The 27,690-nt window shown below is 39.4% G+C and overlaps 1 protein-coding gene across 1 annotated transcript in view; it reads left to right on the forward strand.

Annotated features, from left to right (window-relative positions):
- The first annotated feature begins 6,374 nt into the window (after window positions 1-6,374).
- Window positions 6,375-27,690, forward strand: part of NPTN (neuroplastin) — a 49,501-nt gene continuing 28,185 nt past the window's right edge. The window contains exons 1-2 of the mRNA XM_060755261.2: window positions 6,375-6,625; window positions 23,616-23,963. Coding sequence (XP_060611244.2) covers window positions 6,514-6,625; window positions 23,616-23,963 — 460 coding nt within the window. The 5' untranslated portion in view covers window positions 6,375-6,513. The remainder of the gene's footprint in view (window positions 6,626-23,615; window positions 23,964-27,690) is intronic.

A 27,690-nucleotide genomic window follows, 5' to 3' on the forward strand; every position in this document is an offset into this window, starting at 1 on the left:
GCGAGGCAATTGGCACCCTCCCTATCTGATGAGGCTCTGGCAACAGTCATCCATGCCACGGTCACGTCTAGGCTGGACTATTGCAATGCCCTGTATGTTGGCCTTCCGATGTCTACGACCTGAAAGCTCCGTATTGTTTAGAATGCTGCAGCCAGGCTACTCACAAGAACACCCATGAAATGCCATATAACACCAGTGTTGCGCCATTTGCATTGGTTTCCAACTGATTACCGTGGTCTATATAAGATGCTAGTTCTGACCTTTAAAAATTTTTACGGCCAGGGTCCATTGTACCTTAGGGACCGCCTCTCCTTCTCTATCATTGGAGGTCGCAACGACCATCCCAACGTGACTAACTCCATATACCGGGTCCTAGAGAAGTGCACTTGGAAAGGACTATTTCTGCCCCTCCCTTGTGGAATTCCTTGCCGCCCTACATGAGAGCCATGCATGAGTTGGGGCCTTTTACCCTAGCACTTAAGACCTGGCTTTTTACTAGAGCTTTTGATCTTTGTTAATTTTATCAATATCTGTATGTATGTATTTTTATCCTTTACAATTTTAGCTTGTAAATTGCCTAGAGCATCTTGGATGGAGGGCGATTAATAAGTAATTAAATGATGATGATGATGAAGAAGCCCAGTTTTTCAACCTCTTTTTTAGGCTGTAAAAGCTCCCCTCGGCTTATATTTGAGTCAAGATTATTTATTATTTTCCTTTGTTATTAGTATTATTTTATTAAAGTTATTATGTTTATTATTATTATTATTATTATTATTATTATTATTACTACTACTACTATTACACTAGCCGTCCCCTGCCACGCATTGCTGTGGCCCAGTCTGGTGATCTGGAAAATAAAGTAATTAAAAAGTGTTGGTTTCTAATCTATGTAATTTCTTTATGCTTGTAGGTAAACAGTATTTCTTGCTGTTTCTTTGTCAGTGTTGATGTGGAGAGTGTCTAGTTTGCCTTCTCTGGAACACGCAACGTATCATTGTCCTTCTTTAGGGGTCCCTTTCAAATCTGTAATACTATATCTCTCTCTGTGTGAATCATATCTATCTATCTATATCTATGGCTGGATGGCTCTTTGTCAGGAGGGCTTTGATTACATTTTCTTGCCCTGGTGAAGAAGTTGGACTGGATGGCCTTAAGTATGGGGGTTTTGTGTGGGAAGTTTGCCCCAATTCTGTTGTTGGTGGGGTTCAGAATGCTCTTTGATTGTAGGTGAACTATAAATCCCAGCAACTACAACTCCCAAATGTCAAGGTCTATTTCCCCCACACTCCATCTGTGTTCATATTTGGGCATATGGAATATTTGTGCCAAGTTTGGTACAGATCCATCATTTTTTGAGTCCACAGTGCTCTCTGGATTTAGGTGAACTACAACTCCCGAGCTGAAGGCCAATGCCTACCAAACCCATCTAGTGTTTTCTGTTGGTCATGGGAGTCCTGTATGCCATGTTTGGTTCATTTCCATCATTGCTGGAGTTCAGAATGCTCTTTGATTGTAGGTGTTGGTGTGAATTCATCCAGTGGTTTTTGAGTTATGTTAATCCCACAAACGAACATTACATTTTTATTTATATATATTATTTTACTCTTATTATTTTACCGTATTTACTATTGTTTTATTCCATTTATTGTTTTACTCTTAATATTACATTTATTATTTTACTCTATTATTATTGGAAGGATGTGTAAGTACATTTACATTGAAGAAGGTGAGAATAATGGTTTCATCAGAGTTGGACAGTCTTAAGGTGAGAATAATGGTTTCATCAGAATCGGACAGTCTTAAATTAGTTTTATGTAAATATTCAACCTACTGATGCCTATTTTTTGAATATAACCTACTGATGCCTCAATATATATATATGTCCTTTTATATATATATTCTTTTATATATATATTCTTTTATATATATATTCTTTTATTACATTCACCAAAAAATTCAATGAAAAGTATTTTAAAAAATAACATAATTTTATTGGTATCTCTTTTTATTTTGAAATTGACCAGTAGCTGCTGCATTTCTCACCCTGGGCTGATACTCAAATCAATATGTTTTCCCAGAGTTTTGTGGTAAAATTAGGTGCCTCGGCTTATATTCGGGTCAGCTTATACTCAAGTATATACGGTATATCCACATTAAAATCGGTTGTTTAAAAACTATCTCAGGACACCCTTTTGCCTCCTTGCCCTGCCCCAAAGGCCAGGCCTTCACTACCCTTCTGAAGGATAGGAGAGAGGGGGCTGATCTCATATTGCCAAGAAGGAAGTTCCATAACCGGGGGGCAATCACTGAGAAGGCCCTGCCACTCGTCCCCACCAAACGCACCTGTGATAGTGATGGGACTGAGAGCAGTTCCTCCACACAAGATCTTAGTTTCCACAGTGGTTCAAAAAGGGAAATGCGTTCGGACAGGTAAACAGGTCCGAGGCCATTTAGGGCTTAATAGGCCAAAGCCAGCACTTTGAAATGTGCCCGCTAGCAAACCGGCAGCCATTGGAGCTGACGCAACATGGAAGTTGTATGCTCCCTGTATGCCGCCCTAGTTATTAACCTGGCTGCCTTTCATTTGACTAGTTGAAGCTTCCAAACAGTCTTCAAGGGCAACTACATGTAGAATGCATTGCGGTAATCTATCCTGGATGTAATGAGAGCATGGACCACCGCGGCCAAAGCTGACTTCGCAAGGTGCTGGCGCACAGGTTTTAATTGTGCGAAACTCCCCTCAGCCACCACCACAAACTGAGACTCCAGGCTTGGCGATAAATCCAGGAGGACCCCCAAACTGTCTTCAAGGGGAGTGTAACCCCATCCAGCCCAGGCTGAGACCCTTAACTTTGTTCGGTCTTGCGACTGACCAGGGGTGCCTCTATCTTGTCTGGATTCAACTTCAGTTTGTTCGCCCTCATCCAGACTGTCACAGCGGCCGGGCACCAGTTCAGGACCTGGACAGCCTCCTTAGCATCTACTGGAAAAGGAGTAATAGAGTTGGATATCATCTGCATACAGATACCATCGAACTCCAAAACCCCCAATAATCTCACCCAATGGCTTCATGTAGATGTTAAACAACATGGGGGACAATACTCTATCCTGCGAGACACCACAGAACAATGGCTGTGGGTAATAAACAGGTTGAGTATCTCAGTTCTTGTGGGTTTTTTCGGGCTATATGGCCATGTTCTAGAGGCATTTCTCCTGACGTTTCGCCTGCATCTATGGCAAGCATCCTCAGAGGTAGAGGTCTGTTGGAATTAGGACAATGGGTTTATATATCTGTGGAATGGCTGGGGTGGGGCAAGGAGTTCTTCCCTGCTGCAGTTAGGTGTGAATGTTTAGCTAATCACCTTCATTAGCATTTGAAGGCCTGCCTGAACCTGGGAAAATCTGTTGCTGGGAGGTGTTAATCTGTGCCTGGTTTCTTCCTCTCTGTTGTTTAGCTGTTATAATTTTAGAGTTCTTTAATACTGGTAGCCAGATTTTGTTCATTTTCATGGTTTCCTCCTTTCTGTTGAAATTGTCCACATGCTTCTTGTGGATTTCAATGGCTTCTCTGTGTAGTCTGACATGGTGGCTGTGAGAGTGGTCCAGCATTTCTGTGTTCTCAAATAATATGCTGTGTCCAGGCTGGTTCATCAGGTGCTCTGCTATGGCTGACTTCTCTGGTTGAAGTAGTCTGCAGTGCCTTTCATGTTCCTTGATGCGTGTCTGGGCGCTAGGTTGAGTATCCCTTATCCAAAATTCTTGGTACCAGAAGTGTAGGGGTGCCTCTACGTTGTAGAATTAATGCAATTTTTCACTACTTTACCTGTCTTGGTTCAATTCTATGCAACCATGGGAGTCGTAGTTTACAAGGTCTTTGTTGCCTCGCCAAACTACAAATCCCAGGATGCCAGAGCATTGAGCCGATACAAAGAAAGCCATGTCGAACTGCATCAGTTTGGGGGATTTTGGAATGCCTGTATTTATATATGTTCCTGTACAGCAGGGACTTGGAGTACGTAATCCTTGCAGTCCTTTCCAAAGCTTTCATTCTGCTATACTATGCAGTCCTATCAATTCCTCATACAGGAATATTTCTCTTTCTTTTGCTCAGCATATTATTTCAAGTGTGAATCCTCTCCTCTGAACTCAAGGAGCCCATCTGCGCCACCTGCTGTTGGATTCTGATTTAGCCCAAATATATATCTGTAACTCAAAAGATGCATCTACACCGGATAATTAATGCAGTTTGACAGCACTTCAACTGCTATGGCTCAATGCTACCGAATCCTGGAAGTTACAGTTTGGTGTGGCTCCTGTACTCTTTAACAGAGAAGGCTAATAATAATAATAACAACAACAACAACAACCACCACCACCACCACTACCACCAGAACAAATGCAGTTAAGGTCAGAATTGAAAAATCAGCAGATGACTCAAAATGCAGACTGTGCAAGGAAGCTGATGAAACCATGGATCATCTCCACAACTGCTGCAAGAAAATTGCACAGACGGACTACAAACAGAGGCACAACTCTGTGGGCCAAATGATTCACTGGAACTAATGTCACAAGTACCACCTGCCAGGAGTCAAGAACTGGTAAAGGGATCATCAACCTACAAAGGGAGTGGAAAATGAACACGCAAAAATACTGTTGGACTTTTGAATCCAGACTGACAAAGTTTTGGAACACAACACGCCAGACATCACGATTGTGGAAAAGAAAAAAGTCTGGATGATTGATGTCGCCATACCGGGTGACAGTCGCATTGAGGAAAAGCAACAGGAAAAACTCAGCCGCTATCAAGACCTTAAAATCGAACTGCAAAGGCTCTGGCATAAACCAGTCCAGGTGGTCCCAGTGGTCACTGGCACACTCGGTGCATACTAATACGAATATAATACATATAATGTGTAATGTAATACTAATAATACATACTAATACTAGTATAATTCATATTATATGGAATGTAATACTAATAGCACATACTAATACGAATATAATACATTTAATATGGAATGTAATACTAATAATGCATATTAATACTAATATACATATAATATGGAATGTCATACTAATAATACATACTAATACTAGTATAATACATATAATATGGAATGTAACACTTATAATTCATACCAGTACTAATATAATACATTTAATATGGAATATAATTCTCATAATACATATAAATATGAATATAATGCATATAATAAGGAATGTAATACTAATAATACATAGTAATGCTAATATAATACATATAATATGGAATGTAATACTAATAATACATACCAATACTAATATAATACATTTAATATGGAATATAATTCTCATAATACATATAAATATGAATATAATACATATAATATGGAATGTAATACTAATAATTCATACTAATATGAATATAATACATATAATATGGAATGTAATACTAATAATACATACCAATACTAATATAATGCATTTAATATGGAATATAATTCTCATAATACATATAAATATGAATATAATACATATAATATGGAATGTAACACTAATAATTCATACTAATATGAATATAATACATATAATATGGAATGTAATACTAATACAAACTAATGCTAATATAATACATATAATAGGTAATGTAATACTAATAATATATAATAATACAAATATAATTCATTTAATATGGAATGTAATACTAATACATACTAATGCTAATATAATACATATAAGTAATAATACATACTAATAGTAGTATAATACATATAATAGGTAATGTAATACTAATTATATATACAAATGGTAATAATACATACATACTAATACTAATGAGAATATGAATATAATATATATATTATGGAATGTAATACTAATAATACATAGTAATACAAATATAATACATTTAATATGGAATGTAATAGTAATAATTCATACTAATGCTAATACAATACATATAATAGGTAATGCAACACTCATAATACAAATACTAATATAATACATAAAATCTACAATGTAATACTAATAAAAATACATAGCAGAGGTAATAATGCATGTGTATGACAGTGCAGCCCCATGTAATGCTGCTTAACTGCCTTGCAGTGCATTCTTGGTGTCTACAATGAGCATCTAATGCAGTGTAAGGGGGGGAATCTCGGATCCGTTTTAGATCAACCCGGATTTTTCGCATTCCAAAAAAAAAGAAGAAGAAGCCTTGAACCCGCATTGCTGAAGGAGCTGTCACGTGACACGGTGAGGCTGGGCGGGCGGGAGAGGGCGAGAAGGGGCGTGGCTTCCCCTGGCCAGGCCCCGCCCCCTTCCTCCTCCTCCTTCTCCCGCATCTCCTTATTCCTTTATTTATTTATTGGATGGTGTTGGTGCTTCTCGCGAGAGGTGGGGGCGCAGTTCTCGCGAGGCTCCGGCGCTGCGGTAGAACAGCCCTGAGGGGGAGAGCGGGCGCCTCTCTTTCCTTGGCTCCTCGCCTTCCTCCTTCTCGCCTTCTCCGGCGTCGTCCTTTCCAGCCTCCCGATGATGATGATGATGCAGCGGCGGCGGCGATGCGGGCCGCTCCCGGCGGCTCTCTCCTTCCTCTTGGCGACGGCAGGCAGCCTTTTCCCGACGCCGACCGGCGCCCAGAACGGTGAGGGAGGGAAAGAAGGAAGGCAGGAGAGAGAGGCGGCCATGGCGGGGAGGGCCTCTCTGAGGGGGTGATTGACAGGCGCTGGCGGGGGAGGAGGCGGGCCTTGAGGGGAGGTCAGGGCGCCCCTTTGGGGACCCCACCAAGGGGAGTCTGGGGAAGCCCTCCACATTGTGACTTTGCCCCCAAGGAGACTGGCATGATTCATATTATATAATGCTATGTATGGGTCGCTCTGAGTGTTCCCAGCTGCCTGGCTATATTTCCAGAAGCATTCTCTCCTGACATTTCGCCCACATTTATGGCAGGCATCCCCCCCCCCCCCAGAGGTTGTTCTGTTCCGCTGGAGGCAAGTGTGAATTCATTGGCATTGAATGGCCTTGCAGGTTCAAAGCCTGGCTGCTCCCTGCCTGGGGGAATCCTTTGTGTCAGGAGGTGTTAGCTGGCCCTGATTGTTTCTTCCTGCCCAGGCATGTTTTTCGGGCTATATGGCCATATTTCCAGAAGCATTCTCTCCTGATGTTTCGTCTGCATCTACAGCAAGCATCCTCAGAGGTTGTTCTGCTGGAGGCAAGTGTGAATGTTGGTCAGCTTGATTGGCATTGAATGGCCTTGCAGGTTCAAAGCCTGGCTCCTTCCTGCCTGGGGGAATCCTTTTTGCCAGGAGGTGTTAGCTGGCCCTGATTGTTTCTGAATGGCCTTGCAGGTTCAAAGCCTGGCTGCTTCCTGCCTGGGGGAATCCTTTTTGTCGCAAGGTGTTAGCCAGCCCTGATTGTTTCTGAATGGCCTTGCAGGTTCAAAGCCTGGCTGCTTCCTGCCTGAGGGAATCCTTTTTGTCGCAAAGTGTTAGCTGGCCCTGATTGTTTCTGAATGTCCTTGCAGGTTCAAAGCCTGGCTGCTTCCTGCCTGGGGGAATCCTTTTTGTCACAAGATGTTAGCTGGCCCTGATTGTTTCTGAATGGCCTTGCAGGTTCAAAGCCTGGCTGCTTCCTGCCTGGGGGAATCCTTTTTGTCGCAAGGTGTTAGCCAGCCCTGATTGTTTCTGAATGGCCTTGCAGGTTCAAAGCCTGGCTGCTTCCTGCCTGAGTGAATTCTTTTTGTCGCAAAGTGTTAGCTGGCCCTGATTGTTTCTGAATGTCCTTGCAGGTTCAAAACCTGGCTCCTTCCTGCCTGGGGGAATCCTTTTTGTCGCAAGGTGTTAGCCGGCCCTGATTGTTTCTGAATGGCCTTGCAGGTTCAAAGCCTGGCTGCTTCCTGCCTGGGGGAATCCTTTTTGTCAGGAGGTGTTAGCTGGCCCTCATTGTTTCTTCCTGCCCAGGCATGTTTTTCGGACTATATGGCCATATTCTAGAAGCATTCTCTCCTGATGTTTCACCTGCATCTACAGCAAGCATTCTCAGAGGCTGTGAGTTCTAGAATATGGCCATATAGCCCGAAAAACATGCCTGGGCAGGAAGAAACAATGAGGGCCAGCTAACACCTTCCGACAAAAAGGATTCCCCCAGGCAGGAAGCAGCCAGGAGGCAAGTGTGAATGTTGGAATTGGTCAGCTTGATTGGCATTGAATGGCCTTGCAGGTTCAAAGCCTGGCTGCTTCCTGCCTGGGGGAATCCTTTTTGTCAGGAGGTGTTAGCTGGCCCTCATTGTTTCTTCCTGCCCAGGCATGTTTTTCAGGCTATAGCCATATTTCCAGAAGCATTCTCTCCTGACGTTTCGCCCACATTTATGGCAGGCACCCCCCCCCCCCCAGAGGTTGTTCTGTTCTGCTGGAGCCAAGTGTGAATTGATTGGCATTGAATGGCCTTGCAGGTTCAAAGCCTGGCTGCTTCCTGCCTGGGGGAATCCTTTTTGTCGCAAGGTGTTAGCTGGCCCTGATTGTTTCTTCCTGCCCAGGCATGTAGACGGGAAGGGGGGGGGGCTTGAGGGTCTTCAAACCCCCCCCCCCCCAATTTATTTATTTATTATTAATTTGGCAGTGTTGTATACCGGTCTTCTCATATATATTTATATATATATATTTCCAGAAGCATTCTCTCCTGACGTTTCGCCCACATCTATGGCAGGCATCCCCCTCAGAGGTTGTAATGTTAGAGGCAAGGGTGAATGTTGGTCATCTTGATTGGCATTGAATGGCCTTGCAGGTTCAAAGCCTGGCTCCTTCCTGCCTGGGGGAATCCTTTTTGTCAGGAGGTTTTAGCTGGCCCTGATTGTTTCTTCCTGCCCAGGCATGTTTTTCGGGCTATATCGCCATATTCTAGAAGCATTCTCTCCTGACGTTTCGCCCACATTTATGGCAGGCATCCCCCTCAGAGGTTGTTCTGTTCTGCTGGAGGCAAGTGTGAATTGATTGGCATTGAATGGCATTGAATGGCCTTGCAGGTTCAAAGCCTGGCTGCTTCCTGCCTGGGGGAATCCTTTTTGTCGGGAGGTGTTAGCTGGCCCTGATTGTTTCTTCCTGCCACAAAAGCCTTAGTTCTAAATTTTTTATTTATTTATTTATTTCTCGTCTCAGGGCAGCCAGTATTACATTTCTAACAGAACAAAGCAAACAAACAGAGAAGATACAAAATGTGTGAGTTTGGTAGTTGATTAAATGTCCTTTGACCAGTCTCTGGCCACTTGGAGTGCTTCTGGTGTTGCTGCAAGAAGGTCCTCCATGGTGCATGTGGCTGGGCTAATCAATCAATTTTTTAATTTAATTTAATTTTTTAATTGATTAGCATTAAATTGTCTAGCTCAGGGGTCCTCAAACTTTTTAAACAGAGAGCCAGGTCACAATCCCTCAAACTGTTGGTGGGCAGGATTATAATTAGGAAAAAAATGAATGAATTCCTATGCGCAGTGCAGATATCTTATCTGTAGTGCAAAAAACACTTTAAAACAATACAATAATTAAAATGAAGAATAATTTTAACTAATATAAACTTATTAGTATTTCAATGGGATGTATAGGCCTGCTTTTGGCTGATGAGATAGGATTGTTGTTGGGTGCTTTCAAGACATTTCAGACTTAGGTTGACCCTGAGCGAGGGCCAGGTAAATGACCTTGGAGGGCCGCATCCGGCCCCTGGGCCTTAGTTTGAGGACCCCTGGTCTAGCTACAGTGGATCTCAACCTGTGGGCCCCTCCCCAGGAGTTTTGGCCTACAACTCCCAGAAATCCCAGCCAGTTTACCAGCTGTTAGGATTTCTGGGAGTTGAAGGCCAAAACACCTGGGAACTTATAGTTAAGAACCATTGAGACTCTAGCAGCTTTAAAGCCTGGCTGCTTCCTGCCTGTTTGAATTTCCTGTCTGGAATTCATAAAGGAAACCATGAAAATAAATAAAATAAACAAGGGTTGTTGTATGTTTTTCGGGCTATATGGCCATATTCTAGAAGCATTCTCTCCTGATGTTTCGCCTGCATCTACAGCAAGCATCCTCAGAGGTTGTGAGTTCTAGAACATGGCCATATAGCCTGAAAAACCTACACCAACCCAGTGATTCCAGCCATGAAAGCCTTCGACAAAATAAACATGATCTCAGGGTTGTTGAAGGCTTTCACGGCTGGAATCACTGGGTTGTTGTGTGTTTTCCAGGCTGTCTGGCCATATTTCCAGAAGCATTCTCTCCTGACGTTTTGCCTACATCTATGGCAGGCCTCTTCATAGGTTGTTCTGCTGAAGGCAGGTGTGGATGATGAAACTGGTCAGCTTAATTGACATTGAATGGTCTTGCAGCTTCAAAGCCTGGCTGCTTCCTGCCTGGGGGAATCCTTTGTCGGGAGGTGTTAGCTGGCGCTGATTGTTTCTTCCTGCTATGAAAGCCTTCTTTCTACATTTTTAATTGATTAGCATTAAATGCTCTAGCAGCTTTAAAGCCTGGCTGCTTTGTACCTGGGGGAATCTTTTGTTGGGAAGTGCTAGCTGGCCCTGATTATAGAATCATAGAGTTGGGAGATACCTAATTTATTTAATTATTTATTTACTGCATTTATATGCCGCCCTCCTCACCCCGAAGGGGACTCAGAGCAGCCTACAAGATAGATAGATAGATAGATAGATAGATACACACACACATATGTAATATATTATATTATTAGCATAATAATATAGTACTGATAGTACAATATCAGTATTATATTTACTATGTTATACTATACCGTTATATTGTAATATTATTAGTAATATTACATGTAATATAAAATATATGGTTATAATATTGTATTATTCTTATGGGCCATCCTGTCCAACCACTTGCAATGAAGCAGGAAAATTGCATTCAAAGCATCCCCAACACGTGAACATCCAGCTTCTGCTTCAAAGCCTCCAAAGGAACCTCCACTACACTTGGGCAGAGAGTTCTGCTGCTGAATGGCATTCATAGTCTGGAAGTTCTTCCTCATGTTCAGGAGTTGCGTCCTAGTCTCCAGGGCAGCAGAAAAGAAGTTTGCTCCCTCTTCCCTATGACTTCCTCTCACATACTTTTGCATGGCTATCATGTATCCTCTCAGCCTTCTCTTCTTCAGGCTAAACATGCCCAGCTCATTAAGCTGCTCCTCATAGGGCTTGTTCTCCAGACCCTTGATTGTTTCCTGTCTGGAATTTATGGAGGAAACCATGAACATGAACAAAATCTGCCTACCATTTTTTTTTAAAAAAAAATCCTCTACAATCAGGACAGTAAATAAAGAACAACACTAAAAAGGGGGGGATTCCAGACAGGAAACAATCAGGGCCAGCTAACACCTCCCAACAAAAGGATTCCCACAGGCAGAAAGCAGTGTGAGAGTTCTTCCTCCCACCCTGGACAGATATATAAACCCCACTTGCTTAGTTTCCAACAGACCTCACAACCTCTGAGGATGCCTGTCATAGATGTGTGCAAAAGTCAGGTGAGAATGCTTCTGGAACATAGCCATACAGCCTGGAAAACTCACAGCAAACCAGTGATTTAGGCCATGGAAGCCTTCGACAACACAGTATTATGTATGTATAATATTATGTGTGTATAATATAGAAAAACATATGACTACAGATAGGGAGATGTGTTATTTTGTGTGTGTGTATATGTGTGTGTGTGTATATATATGATAGATAGAGAATATAAAAATATAATAATAAAAACAATAGTACTTTATTTATAACCTGCCCTATCGAGTTAAACCGCTGAGATGCTGAACTTGCTGACTGAAACGTGGGTGGTTTGAATCCTCGGGATGAGGTGAGCTCCTGCTGTTAGACCCTGTTTCTGCCAACCTAGGAGTTCAAAAACATGCAAATATGAGTAGTTCAATAGGTACCATTCCGGTGGGAAGGTAAACAGCACTCCATGCAGTCATGCCAGCCACATGACCTTGGAGGTGTCTACGGACAATGCCAGCTCTTCGGCTTAGAAATTGAGATGAGCACTAATGCCCAGAGTCAAACACAACTAGAGTTAATGTCAAGGGGAAATCTTTACCTTTATCACCCTATGGAGCTCAGGGTGTTTTTAATATATGTTATATATAACATATAACATAATGTGTTATTTTTATGTATTATATATTTAGCAGACAGCTAATGTGTTTTATGTATCATATTATTTTATATATAGCAGATAGATAGCTAATACGTTGTTTTATATGTATTATATTTTATATAAGATAGGTAGTAATGTGCTATTTTATGATACACATAGCAGATAGGTAGTTAATATGTTATTTTATGTGTTTTATACATATATATGGTAATGTGTTGTATTTTATATCATATAATAATACATAAAATATGTATGTGTGGTGTGTGCATGTGTGTATATATAAATATATAGATAGAAATAAATGATATATTTATATACGGTAGATATGTAATGTGTTATATTATTTAATATATGCAGTGGGCCCTCAGCATCCACCGAAGCATAAATTTGTGTGCATATATATATAGAAAGGGATTTAAATAATAATGATATATTTACATATGGAAGATAGATATATAATGTGTTATTATGTTTATTATTATTTATTTCATATATATAGATACAGTATCCATGAGTCATAAAATTGTAGTTCAGGCACATTTGTTTCAGTTGTATTTAAGGATTTTGTTGTGTAGGTTTTTTTGTATTGTTTTATAATTTTATGTTTGTCTGTGTATAGTGTGTGTGTACAATATTGTTATACTATGAATGTGTGTATATGTATTAATATGTATATGTACACACACTAATATATAGAGATGTAACGTGTTATTACTTATTATTAGATATATGCAGTGGACCCACAGTGTTCGCTGATTCGTAAAATCATGATTTAGGCGCATATGTCATACTTGGGGGATTGCCTCCCTGTTTAAGTTGCATTCAGTGATGTTGACACTGTAGTGTTTTATTATTGTTTTTATGTATTATATTAAAATAAATACATAATATTTTAAATGTGTGGTGTGTGTAAACAGATATGTAGTATGTTATTATGTATTATTATTACTAATTATTATTAGATATATCCAGTGGGCCCTCAGTATCCACTGGGGTTTGGTTCCAGAACCTCAGTGGATACCCAGATTCATAAATGCTCAAGTCCTATTATTAGGATTAGGAAAAAGGTGTCCCTTGTACAACGTAGCAAAATTACGGTCTTTGGGGATTTAAAAAAAGTATTTTCAAGCGATTTATTTTCAAGCGATTTATTTCATATTTTCGAGCAAAAAAATATTTTCAATGCAGAATCCCTGGATATTTTGTGTGTGTGTGTGTGAATGTAATATCTATTATTATTTATATGTACATTGGGCCCTCTATTAGGGTTTGATTCCAGGACCTCCATGAATACAAAATCTGTGCATGTTCAAATTCCGCAATATACAATGGTGTAATAAAATGCTGTATCTTATATGAAATAGCAAAATCAAGACATTTTGGAATAAAAAGAAAATACATTTTCAAGCCAGGGATGCAGAATCCCCACATTTGATCAAGCACCAACCAGGAGGTGCGGTGTTCAAATTCTGGCCAGCTGGACAACTCTTGTGAGTTATCTTGGGCCACATGTTACCACAATGGTGCTTTCCTTCCTTCTTTCCCTACAGTAGCGTAGCTCTTGTTGCTTTTGCGTTACTGAATCATTGATAGGCTTTGCTGAATATTTGATGGGGGGGGGGTGTTCATAGTTAATAGGAGAGGCATGGAAATGAGCGGGATGCCGCAGTGTCTAAAACCATAGGTCTGAGGGAGTTGAGTTCAGAATCTGGCTTACTGGGTTACCTTGGGCCAGTCACTGTCCATCATCACTGCCATAAATATTATTAATCACATCACTAACATTGCTCTATAAAATGTCCTTGGATAAGACTCTCATATGCTAGCCTTTATAAAGAAAATGTATTAAAATAATACTGATCATTTTGAGGGAGAGATTGTATCTGTAGTTTCGTGACAGTGTGCTGCAAACCACAAAAATTGGGCTTTGGCTCTGCCAACCTAGGTTAAAATCTCTGTTTTTCCACAAAGCTCGCTAGTTGACCTTGAGCTAGTTAGGTTCTTGCATCTCTGTATGTCTGGATGATACTTTGCAGTATTGCTGTGAATATGGCAATGGAGGTTGATATGAACTACCCAGAGTTTTTAAGAGCAAAGGGAAGTGAATATGAATGTGTTAGGTCAAAATTTAACAGTGATATAGGGATGAAAGTATTAGTCAGGAGGAGGGGGAAACTGAATTGCCATAGATTCAAGAAAAATAAAGCATTATATAGTCCTACTAGCTGTACCTGCCACGCATTGCTGTGGTCAACCTTCACTCCCTCTTTCTCTCCTTTTTTCTTTCTCTCCTTCCTTCTCTCCCTCTTTCCTTCCTTCCCCCCTTTTTCTTTCCCTTCCTCTTTCTTCTCTCCTTCCTTTCTTCTCTCCTTCCTTCCTTCCTTCCTTCCTTCCTTCCTTCCTTCCTTCCTTCCCTCCCTCCCTCTCTCTTTCCTTCCTTCCTTCCTTCCTTCCTTCCTTCCTTCCTTCCTTCCTTCCTTCTTTCTCTTTTTTCCTTCTCTCCCTTCTTTTTCTACCTCTTTCCTGCATACCCTCCTTTTTCTTTCCCTCCCTCATTCTCTCTTTCCTTCCTTCTTTCTCTGCTTTTTTCCTTCATTCTCTTTTCCCTTCCCTGCTTCTTTCCTTTCCCCTTTCCCTCCTTCATTCCTTCCCTCTAGACCTAGGCCGGAAAAGAGTTGGGCTCAAAAGCAGTGCTTGAGAGAGGCGCGTCCCTGCTCTCTGCAGAGCAAGGGCTCCATGGTTAGTAAGCCAGACATCTGCATCTGTATTGTCATTTAGCTTTTTTGAGTTTTTAAGTCCTTTCTGCTCCTTTGGGGGGGGGGGGTTAGGAGTGATGGTCACTCGTTGGTCTGTTAAGGGTGTAGTGTCAAAATTTGGTGTCAATTTATCCAGTGGTTTTTGAGTTGTGTTAATCCCAAAAACTAACATTACATTTTTATTTATTTAAGATTGCTTCAGCTGTAAAGAAGTTGCTACTTTCTAATGTGGTTACCATAGATTACTATTGGGTAAGATTGAAGAGAGAGGGGGCAGGTCTCTTTCTGTTCTGAAACCATGCTTGTATCTGCCATCCTGTGTTAATGAGCACCTGATAGCTCTTCTGCAGTGTTTTGCTTTCCCTCTTCCTGAGCTTTTATTGCTGCCATAATGCATCAGAGTCATTTAAATGGAACATTAGGAAAGCATGGCATTGGCAGTCTTCAGCACCCACAACTGCAAGCTTTATCTACAGCTGTGAGTTTCTCCTTCTGCAAGAAGCCTTTGTGGGCATGCTACTCTGAACAGTGTGCGAGGTTCCTTGGGTAACAGATAACATCTTTCTGCCCACAGCATCTTTAAATGATTTATAAAGCGATGGGGTATTATCTATCTTTAGTAGCTAAAATGAATTCTGATAGGAGTGTGAATGGAAACCAGTCATTTTTTCCTCCAAATGATGCCAGAAATAGAGATTGGGTTTGTATCCAATCAGCAGGGTCAGTAGATGAAAGGTCAACATGTCTGTAGTAGAAGGTCCAAATATTCAACAGTTTCTTTAACTGTGAGATTGAAGTGCTTTGCTATAAGAAAAATATACTTAGAGGCACTATCACATTGGAACATCTTGTTATAACCAGATATGTATTATATTGGTAGAGAACTTCAGCAGTCTTCCTCGCCAATCTGGAAAATATATTTCAAAGGCCTCTAGTTCCTTCTCTTATGGAATACATTTTGAGGTATTACTGGTTCCTAAAGTCAAGTCATATCTATATAAATAAAAATGTAATGTTCGTTTGTGGGATTAACATAACTCAAAAACCACTGGATGAATTGACACCAAATTTGGACACAACACCGATCAGGCCAACAAGTGACCATCACTTATAAAAACACTGGAAAACACAGCAGACGAGACTTAAAAAACCAAAAAAGAAAAAAAATACATTACAGCACTTGCACAAAACCACATATATACACATATACACAAATATATACACACGCATATATGCATACATACACACAAAACACATATACACAGACTGGGCCACAGCAATGCGTGGCAGGGAACAGCTAGTTATAAATGCTATGTAGATTAGTTTGTTTTGGGAGTTTTGCACCTTTTCTTAGCAGTAAAAGCTTTCTTTAAAGTCCCCTTGGAGAGATAGGGCAGAATACAAATGTTTTTTTATTGTTGTTGTTAAACCACCACAGCTAGAAAAATGTTAAGTACAGATGGAGATTATCTGCAATGCTAGAAGATATATAATGAAACTGGGAAATTGAGCATGTCATGCCATATCTGAATTAGACTAAAGTAACACTCTATGACAACTTTGGGTTAAAGAGGGTTTTAAGGATGGAGGCTCAGTTTTGGAAATGGGTATAGAAATGACCATGAGATTCCCTCCCTTTTATATAACACATTAGTTGTGCAACTGGGTTGTTTTCTGCTTCTGTCAGACATGCTACCTGACATGTTTGATCTGGACATGTTTTATAGTTACTTATTATTTTGAAGTGTTCATTGTTTACTACTGTCTCTTTTGTTTATGTGAAATGAGATGGGCAGTCTTCTGTTTGGTTTAAATAATTCATATGCCTCTAGGCTTTGTTGCACAGTGTTTTTTCCCCCGTGTCAGGTGCGACTTGATAAACTACAAGTCGCTTCTGGTGTTAGAGAATTGGCCGTCTGCAAGGACATTGCCCAGGGGACACCCAAATGTTTGATGTTTTACCATCCTGTGGGAGGCTTCTCTCATGTCCCCACATGGAAAGCTAGAGCTGAGACGGGAGCTCACCACACTCCCCGGATTTGAACTGCCAACTTGTTGGTCAGCAGTCCTGCTGGCACAAGGGTTTAACCCATTGTATTGCACAGTGATGGCATTGAATCTGTTGAGATGAAATCAAGTATTTTATTGTTACTTGATGCATTTGTATTGCTTCTTTCCACAATATTTGAACTCAAGGTTCCTGCCAAAGTGAAACATATATAGTAAAAAAAGCACTTGACTTGCAAAATGCTAAGCTGAACTTCTGCAAACATTATTTCTGTTTTAGTGCAGAGAGGAGAATAAATACAATATTGTGAAGGTCAGGGCGTTGAAGAAACTTTATCCTTTGATTAACTGTCATCATAACACCATTAGAAACATTCACAAGTTGTACTGCACAGCTCTTGCTCTGTTGGTGTTGGAAGGGCATGAACTGTTCACATTTTTGCCATTTTAATGGTTATTAGAATAAAATTGTATGCTGACACACAACAGCAATAACAGAAGTTGAATTTCGACTTGTTCATCTCTTCCCATCCACAACTGAAATTATGCTGAGATTTTTGCCTGAATACAAAGCGACCTGTCATGGGTCTATTCACAAAGGATTCTTGATATCACATATGATGGTGCCAATCAAAAGATAGGTTAGTCATCATGACTAATGCTTGAAAAAAATCTCATTTGGTTTACTTTAAAATACTCTACACAACACTGTGTTTGAAGACAACCTAGAATACAACTGGCAAAAATGCTGCTAAGATATCAATGAGTGTCAGGGGTTGTCTAACACAAGTGCATTGTTTGCCTGTGGTTTCTGGGCTGAGTTCAAGATACAGACCTTGAGTCTGTGTTGGGAGCGATACCTTCACATTACCTGGTAACCCCATTAATTCCATAGCATTTTCTTAGGGAAGGAATACTCAGTTCCTTCCTCTGAAACATAACTTACAACCTGGTATTTGTTGGTGATCTCTCACCCAAGTACTAATTAGAGGCTGACCCTGCAATTCTTCCAAAATCAGACAGGACCTGGTGCCTAAATCATGTTGGACCCACATGCCCAAAATTCATTTCCATGTATCCCTACTATTATGGGACACATAGTGGGCGATGATATAAGTTAGGGCTTTTGCTATGATGGAATCCTATTACGGAATGCCCAAATCAAGACATATGCCTAACATGTCTGGTTATGCATGACACTTAGGAGTGGTCAATAAATTTTGTTTCTCTCTTCTGAAATGTTTATTGCTTTATTAGACGTCTTTTTTCATAATAGTTTGCAATCTTTTATTTTTATAGTATTATCCACCTTGGAATTTTTTAGGAAATCTGGAGAATGACTAGGCAGGAGTTGATAATTTCAAAGGATGCAGAAAGGTGGTGAGAGGTCAGACTTGAAGATATGGGTTTTCCCTCTTAACCTAGTGCATAGCTAATAAGATTGTAACATGGCAAAAAAGTAAACGTATGAAAGCTGCCAATAGAATAGGTGTCATCGATGCCACTTGGGTTAGGTGTCATCAATGCCACTTGGGTAGAGTGCAGTACTCCAGTCCAGCACTTGTTAGGCAACATAACATGCTGTTAGGTTTCCATCTGATCCTATAAAACCTACATTAGCCTGTCCTCTTGGCCTTACTGCCTTTTCGGAGAATCTAAACTCTTCTGGCTGCCTATATTCACTTGCTAGCCCAGTTCTTGGTTTGCCTTCATTCTGTCACTCTAATGGTCAAACGGGGATTAATTTAGTGTCAATTCCTAGAAGCTTCAAACAAAATAGTAATAAAGTATGGTAGGAGTTGTAGAGTGAATGAAGGGAGAAGAGAATTCGTCATTCCTAATCTGATCACCACATGGGTGGGATCCCAAAATACCTTTACCCTAGATAGATTGAGCTTTCCCATATTCTTTGGCAGCAGTTGCATACCTTCTTTTGCTCTCATAATCTCAGTGAATTGAAAGGGATTATTGGACCCTCTCGTAACTCCGATAACTCTATGTCTGTATAAAATTGCATAACTATATTGCAGAAGGGTCAGTGTCAGAAGCTGAAGTCTGTTTTTCTTTTGCCCATGATGGAAGATTAGTGTTTACATTTTTGCCTTTGCAGTCATAATCAAATGGCCTTATTTGTAGTTTTATGATTCTAGTTGGAAAATAGCCCATCATTTATTTTATCAATCCTGTATATAAGTCAATTCCATTAGATTTTACTGATCCGGATATATGAAATTGTGTCACATTTGGATCAAACTATATTGAAACTATCTGGAGAGTAAAAATATTACTACTAAACAATTTAGAACATATTTGGCATCTTGGTAAGACAACTAACTATTCTATCCTTAAGTTAAGATCCATCAGGATTTTGTTATTTTTATAGACCTTAATAAAGAAATGCAAGAAACAAAAAGGTAGAAATAACAATTTATTGTCTTGATTTTTGACAAGGTATTTTAGATCTGTTTGTTATATGATGGTAGTGATTTTAATTCAAAATAAATTACCTCCTGTCATTCCACATTGAGTTGAATATTGACCCTTTACTGTTTGTTTAGACAACGGTCTCTTCTAGGAACCTTTTCAGGGTCTTCAAATATCTTTCAAAAAGTTTCACATTACGGGAAATTCAGTAAGATAGTGCACATGGTCTGTACAAAGTCATAAATGATAATCCTGCTCACTGGTGCTAGTGTTATGGTTTCTAAACCAGGTAACTCAGTTGAAATATCATGTCAAAAAGCCATGATGGTTTGGCATGTTGTCATACTATGGTTTGGTATAAATATGAAAACAAATAAGCTGTAGTTTACTGTTGGGTAACAAACCAGAAGTAACTATCATTATTTTTTAATTCTGTTTTTTGATGTGATACTTGAATTTCTAAATTTATTGCATACATGGAAGCTCAAATGTAACTTGCACTACCATTTAAGCAGTTATATGAAATGTGGATTAAATATTCCAACTCAATAACAAGGAAATCATGCTTTGCTCTCTGGTTAGTGCAAGCCATAGCTTAATGTGGTAACTGCAATGAGCCATTATAATGGGCTCTCTCTGTGAAGTACATAGAAATCCAGGCAAAATTTCAAGAAAGATAACATATGTACAAAAAGTGAGTATGACAAATATGATGATGAGTAAGAGCTATATTTGTAAAAAGAGAAGGCTCAGTGGACTATAACTGGTTTATAAATACATTTTAGGTTAACAGCACAAATTAAGAAAGGGAATTGCTTGGTCTCAGAAGTTGATAAGAGTAGGAAAGAGCAGGCATTGCAAGACAAGGAAAGACGACTTTAAGATGAACATGTAAGAAGATAAAAAGGAGATAAAATTGAAGATTCCAGGATCCTGTTGTTGAATAGCAACAAGAGTTTGGGGGGAAAAGATCAGGTCTAACCAGAATCTTACAGACTGATAAATGCATGATGAAACAGATTAGACTTTCTTACCTTTTTAAAAATCAAGGAGAAAAGGTTAGTGCAGCTTTCTTTTTGACCTCAGTGAATACTTAAAATGAGTTGGCAGTTTTCTTTCATTGGAGTTTAACCTGGGTGGCAAATATATTGTTTCCTGCATCGTCTGAAAAATGAAGAATTTTTATTCCATTATTCTAATGTTCTCTTATATGTGGGAAGCAAGCCATCTTTGTATTCTACTTCTCATGCAACCTCAGTTTTTTTGTTTCTGGTCAGTGCTGGTTTTATCCATTATTTGGGTGTATTGTGCTGTTGCCAACAAGAGCCTTAGGCTTTTGTACTCATCTCATGCTACATTGCTGTCATGAGACAGACTTTAGAATTTTCAATCTACGTTTACATAATAAGAGAACATACCAGTTTCTGGTTTCATGAATCACTGAAAAAGGCCTCCTTTGGACTTAAAACTGTTGGGGGGTGGGGGAAAATAGCAGACTTGTGTCTCCTCTTGCTCCTGACATGGAATTGGGAAATGTTTAGAAGTTTCCCCCCAAAGGTACTGTGTCGAGGAAAGGCTCAAAGACAACCTGGAGCTGCAGGTGGCTTATGGGCTATGCTCTTTTACTAGGATAACCAAAGGGATTGTCATCCCCAAACAAGAGTGTAAAGGATCAAGACTCAGTTGAGAATTACTTGAACCTTTTACATGTCAAATTTCCAGCGGTCTTGATGGCAAACAGCAGTCAAGTGGAAACAGGTTCTGGTTCAGATAGACCAGAGCAGTTAGATGGAATGTTAATTATAGATCCAAATGGGCAAGTTAAACCATTGGTGGGTTAGTCTTCATTAGCATTAAAACTCTGCTTTAGACAGCGTTAGTCAGAAAAGTGTGGCCTTTCTTTTTGTGTAGACATACAATTAAGCCTCCTTCCTAAAAATAAGGTTTCCAAGAACTGCATTTTCCAAAGATCTGTTTTCTGGTCTGTTGTGATTAGACAAAAAACAAACCCTAACCAACTTAGCTATTCATCTCGTAAGGTACACAAGCCTGTCTTTCTGCAGTGGTCGAATAGTGATAAGATATGACTTGAGCAGAAGCCATTTAAAATGTTTCAGGTCCTTGCTAGCTAATGAGGAGTGCATAAAGCATGAGGAGTCCAATAGCTTTTATATTAAGGTTATGCATATTTTAGCAGCTTCCTCTGACCGACTAAGAATGGCTCAGCATGATAATATAGCCATATAGTATTATGTTTCCCCAGCATTAAAAGTTATCTAGAAAAACTCTCAGTAAGGTGATACTTTTAGGTCACATTATTAATTTAGTATGAAATTTGCTGGATAGAATTTGTGAAGTTAAATGATGATTTGAATATAGAGCTTTATATGTTTTTGGAATCTCTTTGGGAATGCTTTTATGCCTTTATGTAAAACTTTAATTAGATCCCTAAATAAATGGTTCTCTGTTCTGCTGTATTTGGCAACACCTTGTGTAAGTGCTGAAATTTTTAAAGGGTGGTGTAGTGGTTTGAGTGCTAGACTATGACTCTAGAGACCATGGTTCATATCCCCACTGTGCCATGGAAACCCAAGTTGATTATTTTGGGTGACTCGCACTCTCTCAGCCTCAAAGGAAAAGCAAAAATAAGCTCACTCTGAATAGATCTTGCCAAGAACAGCATGTGATAGATAAAGCAGCCAGAAACAGAAACACCATTATTATTATTATTACTATTACTATTACTATTATTATTTACTGGATTTGTATACCATTCTTCCTTGGAATTCTAGAATGTCTAAATCATAATCATGCTTGACCAGTAAGTAAACTACCGTATGTTACAAGAAACTTGGAGCAATACATTTTGATGTGATTTGAATCAAATAATTGTGATATTAAGGGAAGTATCTACTTGTACTTCCTCCTGTGTCTCCTAAATTTATTGCATACAAGGATTTCCACAGTGCCGATGTACTTGGGATGTCTGAGCAATTTTTGGTTAGTTCTAACAATTCTGCATCAGTGAAGTTTTTTGGGTTTTTTTTTACTCCAGACCTTGGAGCTAGGAAGGAGCAGGCACTGTTCCTGTTAGTCAGGTGGAGGGTCTTTGTAACCAGGGATGAGGGCAGATCTGCCCTTATGGTAATAGCTTCCTGAAGGAACTATTCCTTCAGTCTCTCTATCCTCATGAATCCATTGGCAGTCCCTTATGTGGGTCAGTACTTCAATAAAAAATAGTATCAGTCTTGTTACTTGAGGTAATTTGATATAATAGACTAGATTTCACTTTATTGATTTATGATGTGTTGCCATTAAAAACTGCTCTGTAATGCATGTAGAAGAAAAATAGTGAAGGGCTTTTCCCACATATGAATAGAAAGAATCAAGAATAGGTAATAATGGTTGAAACAGTTATTAACTGGTTTCTTGTTTCAGCGTGGGAGGATGACAGATATGGGGTTCTGACAAATCTTAGTTTATATTGCCAGCTGTCTAAATGAAGCAGAGCATGAAAGATAGTTTTAGGTTGGTTTTATGTTTACCTCCTCGCGGATAAGGCTATACTGTGTATTAACCAATTATGAATAGATTATAAAATGCAAGCCCAGACAGAGAGCCCAAAATTACTAGTGTGTGAATGTGCGTGGAAAACTTTGCAACACGAGGACTTTAATGTTTAAACAGTCTCTGTGGAACAATGACTGTTTAATATATGTACTGGGAATACTGCACCTTTGAAATTCTTGCAGTTGGTTGCCGCAGGAAATTTGGATCACAGTATATCTCTGGATGCTGTACACCACAAACAAAGAATAAATTATTGGTCAAAGTGGAGTTATACGTAGCTGAGCATGGTTCTTTCTAATTTGCATCTAAAAGTTGTAATGAAGGAAAAATGTACTTGTGTTTAACACAAGCATTCTGGTTGAAATATAATTTGCACCCATCTCTTTTGTCCATGCCTCCCCTCAGGTGTTTTAAGAGGCAAACAAAATGTTCATGTGCATTTTCCAGTTACAGTCTCTTCAAACCAGCTTCCTATGGCAGACTCTGTAAAACTGTTAAATCTAACAGCCTGTATCCCACAACTTCAGCTTTTTGCAAGGCTGCTATCTAAACTGAAGCTCTTTGCAAGCTATAAACACTTGTATTTTCTCTCTTAACTCATGCAATAGCTGCTGTCTTAGATGGGCATGTCTCTTTTTGAGTTTTGTTCTTTCCTGTAATTCATTTGCTTTCTTTATAAGATCTGTTCTTTTCTGCTGGTCTGTCACTGCATTTCTGCTGCCCCTCCCTCTAGCTGGGTTTGTCAAGTCGCCCATGTCAGAAACTAAACTCACGGGGGACGCCTTTGAGCTGTACTGTGACGTGGTTGGGAACCCCACTCCAGAGATCCAGTGGTGGTATGCTGAAGTCAACCGGGCTGAATCTTTCAAACAGCTATGGGATGGTGCTCGAAAGCGCCGTGTCAGCATTAACACTGCCTACGGGGTGAATGGCGTGAGCGTGCTGAGAATTACTCGCCTTACCTTGGAAGACTCTGGGACTTACGAGTGCAGGGCAAGCAACGATCCCAGAAGGAATGACTTGAGGCAAAATCCTGCCATAACGTGGATACGAGCCCAGGCTACCATAAGCGTCCTTCAGAGTGAGTTCAGTACCCTACAGTAGTAGTACTGTAGTACCTAGAGGGAGTCGAGTGACCCTTACCCTTCACCTGTGACCCTTAGTATCACATACCCATTGTCTTTGTCATGTTTTTTTTTGGTTTTGGACCTCAGATGATTCCTCTAGTTGTGGTGCCTGACTGTGTTTGCCACCTTCTTACTGTGTCTCCTCCTTCCTAGGATCAAAGGACTGGGGAGTATCGGTGGAATTGACTTGTAGTTCCTCTGTGAAAACAAGCCCAGTATTGGATTGTTTGTTCCCTCCCTTTTATTTTATTTTTTATAGTAGGCTCCTGCTATCCTAATGCTGGTTTCTCCATGAGTGCCTTCTCAATTTTGTGTTATTCCCTGATCTAACCATTTCTAACCATTCTTTATTTTCTTTTGTTGGGATCTCGTGGAATGCCTTCCTTATTCACATGGTTTTGAGTTCATAGACTTCTGTATAAAACCTTTCTGTTTGGGTTTTGTTACATGTGAAAGTTTGGATTTTCCCATTTTAGTAGGACATTTGCTTCTACATATGCTTAACCATCTCAAGAACGGATTATCTGATTGTAGTTGAACCTTAGCTTTCTCTAAAAATGAAGACATAGAAAGGATAGCCAGGAGTCTCCTTATTATTCAATGTAGCATTTGTTTGAACATCTTTTTATAGAAACTTGGGTCTTAGCAGGTTACACAAACTCATAATTTTTATTTCACTTAATGAGTAGAGCAGTATATCAGGTAAATCTATATGGATTTCTCACAGGTAACATGAAAGATGGATTCTTAATAGCTCAATTGTACAGATAGTAGGAACTGAACTGCTTTCCAATTGAAAGTAACTCTACAATTTCAAACATAAGCATATTCCACTATAGCATCAGTGCCCATTAAATGTTCACCTCGAGAACAAACTATATATCTTGGCATAAGCATATGTTAAATCTTTACTCTAAAATCAGAATGTTTAAATACAATTTAAGACATTCTGGAAATCTTCTAACAGGGTTTGTTGGACATCTTTCAAATTACTGTAGTTGTGTATTCCTGCATGGCCCTTTCCAAATCCATAATTTTATTAATTTATATGCTGCTTATGTAGCTGTCACAAGAAAAATCCTACTTGGGTGAAATATTCTTTGTATAGACTACATGTTTAAGGTCTAATTCCAAATATGTGAAATTGAAGCACTTTATGCTTTTATATGAAGATGAAGACATTAAGATGAAGACATTAAATCCCAATGTTAAGCAATGTTTTTGCCCCTCTAGATGTCTCTCACATCTGTTTGGGAATTAGATCTGAAGGCCTCCTTTTGTTTTTAATGATCATTGACAGTCTGTGCCGATGCCCTTCAGTGAACAATCCTGATTTGAATATGAGTATTTTAGAAATGCTGGACTGGAGCCAAGACACTAATTTGCCGAGCCAGCATATAGGTACAAAGGTGAGTCGAGATTCAGAGGAAGCTATTGAGCGTTCTTCATGTGTGTAATATCAGGAATGGCCATTTTTGCCAAACCATTGTCAGAATTCAGGCTATTTGAGACCAGGTGATTCCTATAGCTTACAAATCTTAGGAAATGGATAGCTTCCTGCCCTTCTCAAATATTAGTCTATGCTCTTTACTACAAGGGCTGCTAAAGAGCTGAACGAATAACAGAATGAGATTTAGTCCGCCGAATGCCCTGAGTTGTAACGAAGTTTTTCACATTGCCATTCCAAAGTAATCACATGCATCTACTGACATTTTTTATTTATTTATACCTTTCTTCGGTATAGCTCCCCAAAACAGCTCAGAATAAATTGTTCAGATTTAATGGGTAGTTGTGGGTTTTGTGGGCTATATGGCCATGTTCTAGGAGCATTCTCTCCTGATTTTTCACCTGCATCTATGGCAAGCATCCTGAGAGGTTGTGAGCTCTGAGGATTCCAGCCACAGATGCAGGTGAAACGTCAGGAAAGAATGCTTCTAGAACATGGCCATATAGCCCAAAAAACCTATAACAACCCAGTGATTCCAGCCATGAAAACCTTCGACAGTGCATTGTTCAGATTTAATCATACACATCTCACATGATCACAAGCAAAGGTCAAGAACCAACAAATGAGTCAGGTACAATTAGTCATACTAATCAGATAGACAAATTAAGCATCTACCTAAATAAAACTTAAGGAGACAAGTTTTGTAAAAAGGCAAATGAGAACCTAATCTCCCAAGAAAAGGTCATTCCAGAATTTAAGTATGAAGGAAGCCCTCTCATGTTCTCGTCAAATGATTCTCGCATAGAGATGCAACCTGCAAATCAGCCTCTTCGGTTGGCCGCAAAGGATAGGATCATATGTGGAATTTTTTAAAATTCCGGTTTCTCTCGCCTGCTCATTTCACTTTCTGCTTTGTAATGAACTGCCTGTAAGCATGTTGAATATTGTGAACCGGTAGGAGGACAAATGGATGCCTTTTAGAGCAAAATCAACACTGAATTCTCCCTAGAAGCCAAGATTACTAAATTTGGGCTGTTGTCCTTTGATTGTATCATAAGAAGACACAACTCACTATGCAATGATGCTTAGAAAGATAGAAGGCAGGATGGAAAGAAGAAGACTGTATTCCAGATGGATGGACTCAAGGAAGCCAGTCAGCAAGCTCTGGGTGACTTGGAGATCTTCATAAGTCAAAGTCAACTTGACGGTAGTTAACAAAAAAGTATGACAAGTTTACTAAAAGGCTAAAGCATATTTACAGTTACAGCAAAACATTGTCTCGGGTTTTTTTTGTCTTAATATAGAAATGTTTTACAAAATAAGGTGTCTAAAATTATAACACCAATCAGTTTTGTTCAGTATTGCAGTTGTTGTGGGGGAAAGTATCATTTGTCATATAGTAGAGAGTATCAATTTGTGTGTTTATTTCTTTTGAACAGCTATGTATGGGGAAGAAATGTAAACATGAAAAATGTAACATGCTCATGTGATACATTGGAACACTGCTTAAGTGGGTCAGAGAGGAAAAAAGATTGCTATAGTATCCATGTGATATTGAAATGGGGTCTGATACTTATTTTTTTTTTTGTCCAGATTTTGTTCCCCTTGGCTTCCCATACTGTTTTTCTCACTCCTCCTGAGTTTCTACGGTCTTAAAAAAAGCCCTTTGAGAAATTGAGTCACAATAAAAAGTGGTGGTTTGAGTTACTGACAAGTCCACCAGTTCATTATTATAATACAATATAGTACTAATAATAATATATTATAATTATATATTTTATATTACATGTAATATTACTAATAATATTACAGTATAATGGTATAGTACAATATAGTAATATATAATACTGATATTGTACTATGCTAATAATATAATATATTGTTTGTATATATATAAATGTCCTAAATAAATATAAATAAATAAATAAATAATGTGCTTAATGCATACAGTGTCATGGCATTTCAGTGCTTGTCAAAGACAAATCTATGGATCTCTGAAATCCTAGAGTTGTTTAATGTGACCTTTAGTTTTCCATTTGCTGCCTTACAAGGTCTTGCATACTTTCACTTCATTGCATGCTTTCTGCCTTGTGTCTAGGAAACAGACACTGGGAATATAATCCCTACATTTGCATCATCCCTTTTTAGGCAAACCTATTGATGGTGTATTGCTTTGCAAATTAAGCCATTGCTTGTTACCAAGTCTCTTTCATCTAAGTTACTTACCTGATTTA

Source organism: Anolis sagrei, chromosome 9 (genome assembly GCF_037176765.1).
Source record: "Anolis sagrei isolate rAnoSag1 chromosome 9, rAnoSag1.mat, whole genome shotgun sequence".
NCBI lineage: Eukaryota > Metazoa > Chordata > Lepidosauria > Squamata > Dactyloidae > Anolis > Anolis sagrei.